The 15387-nt window shown below is 35.2% G+C and overlaps 2 protein-coding genes across 2 annotated transcripts; one reads left to right on the top strand and one right to left on the bottom strand.

Annotated features, from left to right (window-relative positions):
* Window positions 1–4564: 4564 nt before the first annotated feature.
* LOC132031942 (uncharacterized) lies at window positions 4565–6594 on the bottom strand. Its single transcript, XM_059421795.1, has 3 exons — window positions 6457–6594; window positions 5387–5704; window positions 4565–5164 (listed from the first exon to the last, which is right to left on the bottom strand). The coding sequence occupies exons 1-3, from the start codon at window positions 6592–6594 to the stop codon at window positions 4565–4567; spliced, it is 1056 nt and encodes a 351-aa protein (XP_059277778.1).
* A 4754-nt stretch (window positions 6595–11348) lies between these two features.
* Window positions 11349–15149, top strand: LOC132029258 (probable xyloglucan endotransglucosylase/hydrolase protein 26). Its single transcript, XM_059418572.1, has 4 exons — window positions 11349–11581; window positions 12675–12775; window positions 13638–13831; window positions 14508–15149. Exons 1-4 carry the CDS (start codon window positions 11398–11400, stop codon window positions 14914–14916), a joined length of 888 nt encoding a protein of 295 aa, XP_059274555.1. The 5' UTR covers window positions 11349–11397; the 3' UTR covers window positions 14917–15149.
* Window positions 15150–15387: the final 238 nt, after the last annotated feature.

Here is a 15387-nt window from a genome sequence, read left to right as displayed (position 1 = left end):
TTATATTTCCTGAAAACATAAGAGACAGATGCATTAGAATGCAGAATGCCTAGTGGCCTGCCAATGCTATTCCATAGCCTATTAGCAGTTTTACTAGTCACAAATGCATGATGACTTGTTTCATTCGTGGCTATCCTGCAACAAGAACTATCAAATCTTAAGTTAGTATCAAATCTTCCCACTGTGTCAGTAAAAGGTGGCTTGTTCCTTAAAATTCTCCATGTATTGAAGGAAACTTTAAAGGTTAAGCTTTTGTGCCAAGCATTTTGTAAAAAAAGATTCTTGTCCTTCTTAGATCTTAGCATATTCCAAGTAGAGACATTAGAAAATTTGCCATTTTACAAATTAACACGGCATTAACACCGATCAAATCTACCATATTGATATTTTCAATATATTGAACAATGTGAGATGGAAGAGTATTGTTAAGCTTGTTGAAATCCCAAGCACCATTCAAAATGAAGGAATTTATATTTAGTTTAGCAGACTTACAGGGCCTTGCAATATTTTAGCTAAAGCACCCATACATGTCCAGTTATCCCACCAGAAGCTAAAGTCTTTTTGTTGAATTTTTCAGATCATGCGAGGTTCTGCTTTGGCCTTAATCTTCATCAAAAACTTCGCTCCATGTGAATCTTTAGAAATAGCAACGTTACCTACAGGGTGAGATCTTATGCAATACTTGGATTCCAGAAAATTGCCCCAGCATGTAGATTGAGTCCTCAATCTCCCTACCAAATCTTGTATAAGAGTGAAAGTCTCAGAGATATCATACATTCTTCTTATTCCAATACCACTTTCATTTTTTGGATAGCATAAATTCTCCCATGAACTCCAGTGATACTTGTTTTTTACCTAACTTGGACCAAATAAATTACAAAGTCCTTTTCTATGAGCTTGATAATGCCTTTAAGGGGTTTTATAGCAGATAGAATGTAAGTTGGAACAGCTAGCAGGACACTTTAATGAGTACCATTCTGCCACCAAAAGACAGCATCTTGCTTTGCCACCCATTAAGTTTTTTGATGATTTTGGCTAACATGTTATCAAAATACGAATTTCTTTTCCTTCCCACAAAGATGGGGTATCCCAGATAGTTAGAAGGAAATTCCTTATTCATGAACCCGGTAGCTCTCGTCATCCTATTTATCCTATTTGCACAAATATTTGGAGCAATAATGAAAAAACTTTTATCAGTGTTGATCATCTTCGGGCATTTTCATACCTTTTGATTTGCTTCAAAATGAGTTTGGTTGATCTGTTGTCGCTACCGGTGAAGATTACTATGTCATCAACATAGGCAAGGTGGTTGATATTAGGACTATTGGGATTCATGCTGAAAGGAACAAATCTTTCATTGTGATATAGACTATTGAGAAGCCTTGAGAACACCTCAGCACCAATGATGAATAAGGAAGGGGACAAAGGATCTCCTTGTTTCATGCCTTGGAGGAAGTGAAGAAACATTTTCTTTCACCATTGATAATAGTTGAATACCACACAACAGATATGAGTCTTTTAATAAAAGTGTTCCAACTGTCAAAGAAACCAATTTTGCTCATAACTGCAAATAGAAATTTCCATGACATTCTGTCATAAGCTTTAGCCATATCCAACTTGATGATCATGTTGCCTCCATCATTACTCTGGGACACCCCTTGGGCTAATTCTTGTGCTAGAAGAACCATATCGATTGATAGAGTTGCCTTGAGTTGTGACAAAGCTAAGGGCGATTTTCAGATAATCTTATCTAATAAAGGATTCAGCCTGATGGAAAGGATCTTGGAGATAATCTTGGCAGTGAAGTTACTAAGACTAATTGGTCTTAGATCTCCAAAGTTAAAAGGAGACTCTACCTTGGGAATCAGAACCAAACAAGTATGTGAGTAGAACTTGGTTAAATTCTTTCCATTGAAGAAGGCATGAACCATGTTTTTGATATCCTCTTGAATGATATTCCAACACTTTGAAAGAAATTGCCATTGTATCCATCAGGGTCAGCAGTACTAGAATGGCTCGTATTGAATACAACATTCTTTATCTACGACACGCCTATAACATGGACAAATACTTTAACACGGCACTCGGTTACCTCATCGCATACTCGACCAAACCAACCTTTGGTTGAATTAACATGTGATATTAAAATATACTGAATGCGAAAATAAACTCAACACATGTTGATCTACTAAATATTCGACTGAATAAACATAAGAGCGGAAATGGAGTGTAACAAGAATGGTCCGAAAGTATAAATACATAGCCAACACGACCAACATAAAAGTCGCTAAACTCCGCGTTAGAATGTAGCACTATGTCTGCCAAACCATTCCATAGCCTATTAAGTGCGAAAACAACGACTTGTTTCGTAAATACGAAAGGAACGTGTAGTAATGATAATGCCCGAAAGACTTGGGCTCGCAATCGGTAATACCGGAATCTAGATTAAGCGCATCCGTCATCTTTAAACTTCTTGTCCTCTTAGATCGCATCGTGAAATGCAGGACCCCGGGCAATAAAAGGAGACGTCAATACATTTGAATTACACTGGTATGTAAAGCAACTAAAAAAAGAACTTCAAATGGGGTGCTCGGGGAAAGGGCAGCCCAAATCAATAAACATGTAAAAGTCTTTGAAATTGAAGTCCGATATTCGGATCATGTGATAATTGAAATGAACAAAGGAAGTAAAGATATGAATGCTCCGCTGAGACCTTATGCGAATGGAGAACCACCGTTTAAGCGAAAATCATGGTACGTGGCCTTAGGCCCGATATATATGTGCATGTATAATTATGGCCTTGTGCCCAAGTATAAGTATGCAAAATCTGTGGTCTTGTGCCTAAGTATGAGCATGCTAATGCGACGTGGCCTTGTGCCTAAGTATGAGCATGCTAAATCTGTGGCCTTGTGCCTAAGTATAAGCATGCAAAATCTGTGGCCTTGTGCCCATTTACGGTATTCAACATTCAACAATTTGTATTAAGGAGCCAGGAACATCTTGTAAGTAATGCATAACTCGGAATATTGAACATTACTATACTTCAGACTGTATTCATAGGCCCCGATTAAGAAACTTAGTGAAGCTTTACTATTTATAAACATGTTGCGTATATTCTAGGCGAGACTCGGTGGGTATTAAACACAATCTATATTGATTACGTACGAGCTCATAACGTTCGGAATGAAAGTCATGAATGAATTACGAAACTAGAGAATAGAAGTTTTACTAATTTATTCAAAGAACTAAGCTTAACTATATTTACGAGGCAATTAGTAACGTTGTAAAAGAATGTGGCGTAGAGAGAATCATTAACATTCTCGAACGTAGAGTTAGCCTCACATACAAACTTCCCCTTTTGAGCGTATCACAATGTTCGTCAATCCCTTCAACTTTAATCTATAGCAATACAAGTCAAAGGGATTCAATATTAGCAACAATATCTATGCTTTGGTCATCTAAGCATTTTATCAAATACTTGGTGGGCATGAAGCTCTACAACCTTCATTTATGGTGTTTTCTTCACCCAATTCCCATTATATTACTTCTAGAGACGACTCTACAATCTCAATTAGATGTATTTAACATCATTCTTCATCACCCATATGATTACAACAACCTACAAGTCAACAATCCAAAACCACAGCATAGTTCATAAATTCTCTTTATCAAACCCATTTACTATTCTCCCAAGAACTCATCAATTCACAACTATAAATGATTAGAGAGCAGAAGTATTGTCTTTTACGAAGTTCAATCCTCTTAAATTCGGATTCTAGGGTTCTTTTGTCCAAGACGAAGATTTAATCGATAATCTATGGAATAGATAGGGATTCTAGCGATAATCTTTGTTAGATTAATGTAATAATCAATGGGCTTTGGGTAGGAACTCACCTTGGATTCTTTGTGGAAGCCCTAGGGTATTTTCTCTCCAAAAAGACGGTTTAGAATGAAGTGGGAAACGTTTTTCAGAGTTGGGTACATATAAAATTCGAAAAAAGATGTTTCAGGCATAATTTGGCCTGGTGCGTCGCCCCGGGAGCCGCTTAGGGCGGTGCACTAGGCTTATATTATAGGACCTGATCAAAATTACAATTTCATGTGATTTTGGCTTGGCGTGGCGCCCGGGGCGGCGCCCTAGGCCATTTCTAATAGCATTCGATAAAATGGGCATAACTACTAACACAGAGCTCCGTTTGGGCTCCATAATATACAGTTGGAAATCTATTTCAAAGGGCTACAATTTTCATATTTTGAGTTTTCTCAAATTCTCAAAGTATTTTCATGAAATTGGGATGGAAGGCAGACATATCGAAAACTTAGCTGATTCTATCGAATCTTAAGCGCCTTACTATTAGCCATCTTGAGACTATCATATCTCCACCGCTCCGATCTCGATAGGCAATCATTCCTTATATGGTTGGAAAGGTATTTCTACGTACTACAACTTTCATTAAGGGTACTTTCCCAAATTCTCAACTAATCAAGGGGTTATGGTTTCCCAAAGTAGGCCTGTCAACCATTTTCAAAAAACGTTCAAACCTTCAGTTTTTCCACTAAAACTCTAACGATACGAGTCTAACATTAGTTCTAAGATATAGGGTGTAACATTCTCCTCTAAATCAGGAATGGTAGTGAGAGAAACATTTTCATTATGATTGATACATTCAGGGATCACATTAAGGATGTTGTGATCAGTAAAATTGTGGTTGAGATTGAACATATGTTCAAAATGATCTATGGCAGCCTTGGAAATACCCTCATCTCCTTGAACCCAACTGCCATTTCTTTTTTTTATTCTGTGCAGTTGAAGCCTTCTTGTTCTATCTCTGATCAAGCAATAAAAGTATTTGTTGTTTCTATCTCCATCATCGGTCCATTTGATATGAGCTTTTTTCTTAAGAAGTTTGTCTTGCATATCCAACCATCTAATATATTCAGCATTGCCCTTGTTAAGCTCTTCTCTAGTTTTCTCAGTGTTAAGAGAGCTATCCATGTTTTCCAGGTCTTGCATCTTGGCTTCCCATACATTGACTTTATCATAAACATTGCCAATAACTTCTCTGGACCATTGACTGAGCTTTTTACTGAGTATTTTGAGTTTTTGCAAAAGTATCCACATGGGGTTTCTAGAAATCTGAACATTCCAAGTGTCTTCCACTATCTGGTGAAAGGTTGGTTGTTTAGTCCAAAAATATAAAAACTTGAAATATTTGTAAGCATTGTGACAAGTGATTAAGAGGGACGTGAACCGTGTTTTTGATATCTCATCCGGTTCTAAGAAAATGTCTAACACTGTTGGTGTGGAAGAGTTGAGCCCAATAATCATTGACAAAAACTCTATCAACCCTTTTCCAAATCCTTTTCACTGACCTCCTATTATTACACAAAGTGAACCTTGGCCCCACATACCCAAATCAATAAGCTCACAATTGTCTATGCAGCTGTTGAAATCCATACTCTTATACATTCTATGAGGTTTTCCACCAAGCTTATCCATAGGATCAAGTATGACATTAAAATCACCACCAAGACACCAAGGTCCATCAACCTGAGGATAAACATTCTCCAAACTGAGCCAAATATCTTTTCTTTCAAAAGCAGTACATTTTGCATAAATAGAGGTAATAAAGAGATTCTTCCCAGTAACACCATAAAGCATCTTAATAGTAATTTGTTGATTAGCGTTGGCAATGATAGCAGTCTAGTAGTTGCCATTCCAGAAAAACCAAATCTTGCCATTGGAGTTGTTGATGTTGTATTGAAATCCTAGGTACTTCTTGTAAGCATCAATTTTGTTAATGCTAACAAAAGGTTCCAGGATTGCAATAATATCAATTTTGTGTATGTGAATGAGTTTCTTGAGCATGTTAATGACTTTTTTTGGATTTGACACCCTTGATGTTCCAAAAAATGGCCATAACCATAAAAACAAGCTAAAGATTTTTTATTTTCCTTCTAGCATTGGAAGGATTGGTTTGTTCAGATTTGTTCTTTTCAGCCTTCTTGTTTCTGTTTTTACCTTTTTTTAACTGTGGTAAAACCTATATCATCATCCTTGTCATCAGTGGAATTATTTTGATATTGGATAGGTGACCAAGCTGTGACAACCTTTCCATCAGGAGAAAAGATCTCTATAATTTGTTCTTATGCTATGTTGCTGTTGTTTTTATTCTTTTCCTCAGGTTTGAACCCTTGGTATCTGGAGTTGGGTTCTGATTTTGAAGAATATGCTGAGAGTTGTTGGTGTTCTGCTTTTTCTTTTGTTGCTACACTTCCATAGTCCTAGGAGAAGTAACCTTTTGCTCCTGTTGACTTTTATTCTTCTTCTTAGGAGCTTTATTCTGAGACTTGCTAGCATTCAGATCCACCACCAAATTAATAGTAGGGCAATCACTATTTTTTCAGGTGGTAAACTTTTCCAAATTCTTGTCTGCTTATCTTTAGGATTTTTACATGTAACAGCTCTGTAAGGAGTGTTGTGCTTATGCTGATTGATGTGTATATTGCTGGACTCTTGTACTTCCTCCCAAGTAGAAGAGTTGTCCTCTCCTTTTGGGATGCTGTTATTTTCTTCTTCTTGCTGAGGGTCATGTTGGGATTCATGCTACCTTTTATCCACAACTTTAAGAGGAGTTTTTACTGTCCTTCTCTATGTCTTGCCTAGTTTTAATCTCCATTGTCCTGAAAAATGCTCTTTTCCTTCATCAGGAGGCTTATCAGTAGACTTCAACATATTCTTGTTTTTCTGAAGCTCTTTACTCTTGGACTGATTGAAAAAAGGTTTAAAAGCAACTAAAGATTTCTTTTTGGGGAGTTTTTTCTTTTTCTTCTTGGAATTCTTCTTGTCAAACCTCTCCCCCATAGTAACACCATTATCCTTAGTATTTTGTGTATCTTTAGTTTGATCTGGCTCTATGGATTGAACATCATTCTTTTAGCTACTTTCTGTTATCTCATTGTCTTTACTTTTCCTAGCTTCTTCCTCAAAATGAACTTTCTTTCTTTCCAATGATCTACATTCCACAATTTTGTGACCAAGTTTTCTACCATGTTTGCAGTATTTGGGTATCCCCTCATATTCCAACTTTTGCATAAAACCAGTTTGAGGGGAATTCTCATGAATGAGATACGGAAGCTGGCTGGGGTTTAAGTAGGTCAATCTCCACCATCACCTTCGCCATGCTTGGTCTAGTTCTACCCCTCGTGGCTAAGTCCAACTCAAGTGGAGTACCAACTGATTGAACAATTTGTCTTATGTAATGCCAATTGTGCATATGGTAAGGAAGCTTAGGAAGTAAAACCCAGACAGGAGCAGTGGGGATATCTTCCTCTGGTTTGAAGTCGGAAGACCATTTTTGAAGCCACATTTGTATTCCATCAATTTCAATAGCCCTTCTATACCAGGCGGTGTTAAAGTCGGCCTCATTTGTAAAGTCTAAGAAAATGTTAAAGTTGTCATAAACCCCAATTGTAACCAACCCTTTAACCGCAATCAGTTCCTGAAATTAGAAAGTAATAGCTCTATGTGTGGTCTAGGTTTGAGAAACCTACCTACAATTGTGAATTTGCAGTCTGTGGCCATGACGCCATAGTAGTCAGTAGCTTGGAATAGCACCGCCGAAGCACCATTATGAGAAGATTGAATAGCCTTAGTCGGGTTTTTTTGTTGTCGCATAAGAGGAGGATCAATGTTTGAGCAATGTTGAATACTAGTTGCATAGGAGACTTTCCCTTCAATTGACTCCGCGGGGATGATTGTAGATAGGGGTGTCAATGATTTTTCAAAAACTAATTGAATCGACCGAACCGTACCACACCGAACTGATTTTTAGGTTCTTTTTAAAAAACCAAAGGTTTTAAAATAAATCGATAACCGTACCGAATAATTAGGTGGGTTTTTTATTGTATAAAAAATATCAAAAAAATACCGAACCAAGCCGGAAAAATACATACGTAGAAATATATTTTATATATCATAATTTATAATACATAGCTTTAGATAGTTTGTCCTTGGAATGAATTTAAATGGAGTGGGCTATAACTAAAACTTAAACCTACCCGTCGACCCTATTGAAACAAAATACATGAAGTCTCGAACACTACTACACGATAATATCATCAATTGCTCCAAAAGAAGAAAAGGTTTGGTTTCTCCTCCTCTTCTTTTTGTTTATATTTTTTCTAAATTTTTAAAGGTCTTATGCCAATCAGCAATGGTAGTAACTACATATAATTTCAAATTGCAAATTCTTTAACTAATTTTTTTTAGTACAATTACTCTTTCTCCACTACCACTGGAATCTATAAGACAATTAATTTATATAGTTCTACTTTTCAATAATTTCTTATGATAAAAATAATCTTTAAACACCTATTATCATGTCTTGATACATTTGTTGGTTTGCCGCCTTACTAGCTGCAAGATCCATCAATCCATTGTATAGTTTTAGTTTTTAATAATTTTAATATTCTTTTAGAAGCAACGAATATACGTATTTATCGTGTAGTATGTTCCTTATAAGTTATGAGTAGATGTCGTTGTATTTGTGAGCATCAATAATGTAGTTTTTTTAGTTTGTTTCTTTCATAGCTTTTTAATCCTTGTTTTTTGTATTGCATTAAGTGATTTTTTTAAAAATACCGAAAATTAACCGAACCGTACCGATACCGAAGAAAACCCGATCTCATTGGGAAGGTTTTCAAAAGTTTAATTTTGGTTGTGAGCATCAATAATGTAGTGTTTGTTTCTTCCATAGCTTTTTAATCCTTGTTTTTTGTATTGCATTAGGTGATTTTTTTAAAAAACCGAAAATTAATCGAACCGTACCGATACCGAAGAAAAACCGATCTCATTGGGACGGTTTTCAAAAGTTTAATTTTGGTTATATATAGTAGAGTAACCGAAAAATTGTTATGGTATAAATTTTTGCAAAAAACCGACCGAACCGAACTATTGACACCCCTAATTGTAGATGTTAAAGGAGGCTTTTGCCCTTCCAGACACGCCGGATTGGCGTCGTCCGGCGGGTCATTGGACCGGCGCGTGGAAGAAGGTTCCCTAACGGTATTACAACGGTTAGTTTTTAGAGGATAGAGAAGAGAGCATTTGGGCTGCGAATCTAGGGTTGAATGAAGAAAATAAATTGATTGTTTATATAAATTACGTAATTCTCAAGGTCTATGCATATTTGTGAAAGGATCACAAACTACTAGAAATGTGATGGCACCATCCATCAACCAATTACAATACAAACAGGTTATATAGTGGGAAGATGTTAAAATAAGTAATCTACCAACAATCACGGACGAATTTAGGTAAAAAATATGGTGCACGGAATTCATGGTTTCTCCTCAAAATTATGTATTTTTATGTACATATTTTTTAGAATTGAATTAACACTATATTGCCTAGCACCCATGTTCCAAAATATTGACTAGTGCACTTTGTTGAATGTTGAGTTTATGTTCCAAAGGAATGCGGATCAATTCCCAGTCATTATTTTCCAAAAAAAAAAAAAAAAAAAAAAAATTGCTAAGCAAACAGAACGTCCAACTGCATCACCCAAGTTGGATTTTGCAAACGAAAGATTTTCTTTTTAAGGAACCTCCTTTTAAATATTTACATTAACTTATTAAACATAATTCAAATCTTTCTCGTGACAAAGAAAAAAAAAACTGATTTTTCACATTGAAAGTTCCAAGAAATTTAGAAGCAACCGTGGTTTTGAAATTTGGGGAAAGCCTTCAAAAACATGGTGATGAAGCCATACGGGTATATTCAAAGTCAAAGTCTAGCAAAACTTTAAAAAGTAAGCACTGATTTTCTTTTCCTTAAAATGAGCGTCTCGAAGTGCAAAACATAAAGCTTCTCAATATAGTTGAGATCCTTGGCTAGAGATCGAGGTAAGAATTGCACTAATAGAGACGGAGAAATCTCATCCATATCATCATGTAATTTACCAATAAATTAATTTAAGTTGATAATACATAGCGTATACTTGTAGAGGTAATTTTTTTTAATGAATTATGCCTAAAAATGAGACAGAGAAAAGGTTTTCTAAAATAAACCTTAGGCGTTGCGAATCCGAATTAATGTAAACTCATAACAATTGGATGAAGAAAACAATGAACTTTTACATCACGTTCACCCAGCCCAAGCTTAAAATCAAAATGGATCATGTTTTTCAGCTTTATCCAGATCGACCCATATTGTATTTCATTTGAAAGTTAGATCACTTCCCCTGTTGTTTTCCTCTTCAAACCAGCCGCTCCTAGATTGTTAGTGGACAATCACTGTGTTTGGAGTTTGAATCATAGTTAGAGTACTAGTTTTGTAAGATTTGGGTGGTGAAAATCATATATAAAAGGTAATCTGACACAGAATAAACTTGACGACATGAGTTTGAATGTCAAATCTGATTTTTGTGAAAATTTGAAATGAAACTTGTATAGACCTGTTGGAAATATTCTACGGAGGTTGTTCATAAAATTTGAAGTTATTTTGTGGAAATTTCAAGTGGTTTTGAAAAATAATTGCAATTGAAAATCGCAAAAGCGATTTGTATTTAATTTGTAGCTAGTGACGTGTTATACATTTATATGCAATAGATAACATCTTTTCACACTATTACACATTTTTATACAAAGTAGATATATTATTTATGTAGGTATATAAATATTGTATAATAATAAAGATATATATATAAATGCTATTGCAAAAGAAATTTTAGCTATAATATAATAATAATATAAACTCTCTCTATATATGGCTACAAAATATTGCGTTGATTTGTAGTATATTTTTAAAAGTCAAAAATAAAACAACATGGTCTTATTTGACCGGCCAAGTCGAGCCTTTCCATTTCCAATATTAGTCTCATGCACGTCATTTCATACACCCCAAAGCCGTGTCCCAGCTGTATGCTTGGTCCTGTTTTGCTAGCTTCCATATTATTCTTCCAACAGTTACCTTAATTATTTTTCTCAATATATATACACAAAGAATATTTTCCATATCTATTATTTATTTATTTTTTCTTCACTTGATCGCCAATTTTATTTTCTCATGGATTAAGCCTGTCTATCCTTTTTTAAGAACCAAAGAATATATATTCCTTTTAAAAATATTTTTTCCTGCCCCCTCCACCTAATTTTTCCTTAATTCTTGAAAAAAAAACTATGTTCTGCGAGTCCACGCTGATCTGTAATTTTCTAACTAAGGATATAAAAATCAAGACGTGTGGTCAAATAATAAATATTATTCTCGAGGGTTTTTTCTTGGGATGGCATTATTTGGTTAAGACTATAAAGACATATATATATGTCATATTCCTAAGAACAAAAAACACACCATTAGTTTCAAGAAACTGAGTAGTATATACGTTAGTTAATTTTATGTTCAAAATGGGCAGCTCTCGAGTTATTTCTATGGCTAATTTGTTGATTATTTCAGCAATTGCTTTATTTGGTTCAGTTATGGTGAATGGTATGATGTCAGATAGCATGTACATTAGTTGGGGTTCTCATAATTCTTGGATGCAAGGAGATGATCTTCAGCTTGTCCTTGATCAATCCTCTGGTAAGAAATTCATTTAATGCCATAAATTTTGTAATAAGGATTTAAGTTATGCTCACTGATAGCGTAAAGAATATATTATTGTTCTCCTTCCATTCCCCTTCGCCTTTCCTCCCCATGTAATAGAAAAAGTTTATAAACCAAAACTTCTATTATATAGCGTAATAAGGCCGCTTTCTATTTATTCTAAGTTATCAATCAATGCTCTTCCATTAAATTCTGTTTATTTGATATTATTATCTTTACTAGTCTTTTTAAAAAAGAATGACACATTTATATATTTGGTTACAATTTAACTTTAAATTTCTTGTTTTGACGTTGACAAGAGGCTTTTATAGCAACACAAATGTTATGACATATTTAAGATCACAAGTTTTAAAAGTTTTATAGTCACACAGATATTGTGACATGTTTATCACAAATTTCAAAAGTATCTCTTTTTGAAGTTCCTCCTCAACTCAAACTACATCCCTAAAATTGGAATCGGAGGAGTGGTTATCAAATATAGAATTACTTTCAATTACCTTTTAAGTGATCGGATTATATATGTAAATATTTTGGATACGTTTAGTGCATGTATAACTTAATTAAAATGAATTAGAAATTGATAGAAAAGCAAGGATATGGGCTCGTGTAAGTAGGAAACAAAAAATATCTATTCTAGTTCTATCACCTCTATCTCTCAAATTATAGGCATTGAAGCGATCGAGAGAAAGTAAGAAAACTATTGCACACACCCCCCATTCGCCCTTTACTAATACAATAGAAGGTAAGGCAAAAGCAAGAGTGAAACTACGAGCTAAAAGCATTATGCCTCTCTTATAAGAGAATATGATACCATCCCCCACTTTTGGCGCACTTGTTTGATGAGCTAAGCCTAAGTGCCATATAAGTCAAAAGCTAGCCTGAGACCTAAAAAAGCAAGGTCGAAATCCATCCCTCTTTTTCCCGTGCTTCATTGAATGCCTAGAAGGTTTTCCAAACTTCTACCTGCATATATCATAATCAAGATTCTATTTCACCCAAACACATCATTTTTGCCTTTATATATATATATTTGTCACTCAATAACTGCTGCTCTGGTTTCTATTTTCAGGTTCAGGGGTGCAATCAAAAGGAACATATCTTTTTGGAAGCCTAGAAATGCAAATCAAATTAGTACCTGGGAACTCTGCTGGAACAGTCACTGCATACTATGTAAGTGTTCCAATGATCATAACCTTTTCTGATCTTATGTTTAATATGCCTTCAAAATATATACCATTATCAGTAAAACTTGAAAGATTCAAGATTTCATGTAGTAGAACGATTTTGCCAAAATCGCCATCCTTAAGTGTGTGTTTGGTAGTGGCGGAGCTAGCATTTTCACTAAGGTAATTTAAAATATAAAGAAGTAACCATACGAAGAAGTCAATGGGAATTTAACATCTACTATATACATAAAAATAGTTTTGACCTTACATACATATGTAATTTCCTGACGAACCCCGTTGCAGTACCCCTAACTTCGACCATGATGTTTTGTATAGAGGAAAATATTGTCGGTTGGTTAAAAATCTTTTAGAAATATTTTCTTTAGAAAAATAAGTTCCTTATAAGTAGGAAATCACTTCCTTGATGAGAATAGAGAAAACAAAGTCCAAAGTGATACTTCAAGCTGATTGTCTCCTTGACATCCCATCCACCACACCTACCCCCACACTCAACCCCCCTAACCTCCAACCCCCACCCTACTTTCGCCCACCCCCACACCCGACCCTCATCCCCCTCCTACAAAGTGTATATAAATGCTATTGGGACCATATTTTATGCTTACTTACCAAACACCAGAAAATAAATAAGAAAATCACTTATTGTCTAGATATATATATTTTCCATCGTGCCAAACACATCCTAAGTGTAATTCCTCTTGTTAACTGATAATTTAGGATGATTTTCTACACAACTACGTATGAATGAAAGGCCTATTATATTGTAAAACTAAAAAATAGCAGAACAAAAATATATAAATTGTTATAGAAGGGAGTGTCTGATAAATTTCTTGTTTTTGATTCCACAGTTGTCTTCAACTGGTGACAAGCATGATGAGATCGACTTCGAGTTTCTAGGAAATGTATCAGGGCAACCATATATTATCCACACAAACATTTTTACTCAAGGTGCAGGAGGCAGGGAACAACAATTCTATCCGTGGTTTGATCCAACTGCTGATTACCATAACTATACCATTCATTGGAACCCCACCGCAGTTGTGTAAGTTGAACATTCTTTGCTGAAAAATTATATATTGTTTATATAGGTCAGGCATTACCTTTTATACATGTATATTAAATCTTGAACATTCTTAATTAGTAAAATTCTTGACGCTGCAACTAATATCTGTCATGGGCCACCAACTATAGCGCCTTTGGCATGATAGCCAGATAACATATCTTGATCCATCTGTAGCAGAGCCATCGAGGAATCGAGCAAATGACCTTAATGATTATTTTAGAAGTAGAGCATATTTACTAGCCTAACGACTCAAAGCAAGGTCAAAATTTATCCTCTTTTTAAAATTGCTTAACTAACAGATCCACCAAGCAACGGCACGTTGCGCTATAGTAGTTAGTTTAGGGAAGTGAAACTAAGACATGCAACTTCCCTTTTTTGTTCATTTGACTCTTTTGTAAGAACCATTCCTCTTCTCTTTTGACATCAAGATTATTGACAAAGGCGGCGCTTTCACCTTAATCCAACTTTTCCGACACAAAATACAGACATCGCCGTAAACTATTATGTAGTACTAAAACTTCAACAAATATTCAATTTTGAGTTCAGAACTCCAAAAGTGAAATAGATTTCAGCACTAAGAACCTTAAATGTTGAATTCATAAAGTTTTAAATCCTACAATAGTTCTTGACTAATTTTTAACCATTCATGTTGCAGATGGTACATCGACGATGTTCCAATCAGAGTCTACAAGAACTATCAGAGCCAGGGCATTCCCTATCCGAACACGCAAGCAATGGCAGTTTACTCCAGCCTTTGGAATGCTGATAGTTGGGCAACTAGAGGTGGCCTTGACAAAATTGACTGGACTAATGCTCCATTTGTAGCCAAGTACAGAAATTTCGTGCCACGGGCGTGTCCCTGGAACGGACCCGTTAGCATAAGCCAATGTGCAGCTCAAACTCCAGAAAATTGGTATACTTCTCCTGAGTACAGTCAATTGAGCTATGCTAAGCAAGGACAGATGGATTGGGTCAGGAACACTTACATGATTTATGATTATTGCAAAGATACGAAGCGATTCAACGGACAATTTCCTGGAGAATGCTTTAAGCCTCAATTCTAACAATGAATTGAGTCCAATATATAGCAGCATATGAAGTATATTAATATGTTCTTATTTTTTCATGATTTTTTAATGTAACTATTCCATTCTTTTTTCCCGTTTTGCTAAGAAATTTTACCCCCATTCTTTTTACAAATTAATGTTGTTTTGGTTGTGGTATTTGTTCTCTGAGAGGTTTATGTATATCATTGTCCAAGACATATAATAAATAAAGTATTTATAATGATGCAAAATCCAGTGACTTCTTCTGGCCAGAGGCAGATAGATTCAGTATCTAAATTTAATAGGTTCTAGGTTCAAAATTCTTTTTAAAAAAAAGGGTTGAAGCCTTGTTCTTGATACTGGTTTTCACCGAAGATTATATGCTCATGAAAATAACAGGTTCAATTAAATCTACTTCAAACACTCTATTCAGCCCAAAAAAAAAAAAAAAAAGTTACTTCCAACACTATATTAAAAAAGTACTTGGAA

This window comes from Lycium ferocissimum, chromosome 9 (assembly GCF_029784015.1).
Source record: "Lycium ferocissimum isolate CSIRO_LF1 chromosome 9, AGI_CSIRO_Lferr_CH_V1, whole genome shotgun sequence".
NCBI lineage: Eukaryota > Viridiplantae > Streptophyta > Magnoliopsida > Solanales > Solanaceae > Lycium > Lycium ferocissimum.
Note: the sequence above shows the minus strand (reverse complement) of the source record. Positions and strands in the feature narration are given on the sequence as shown.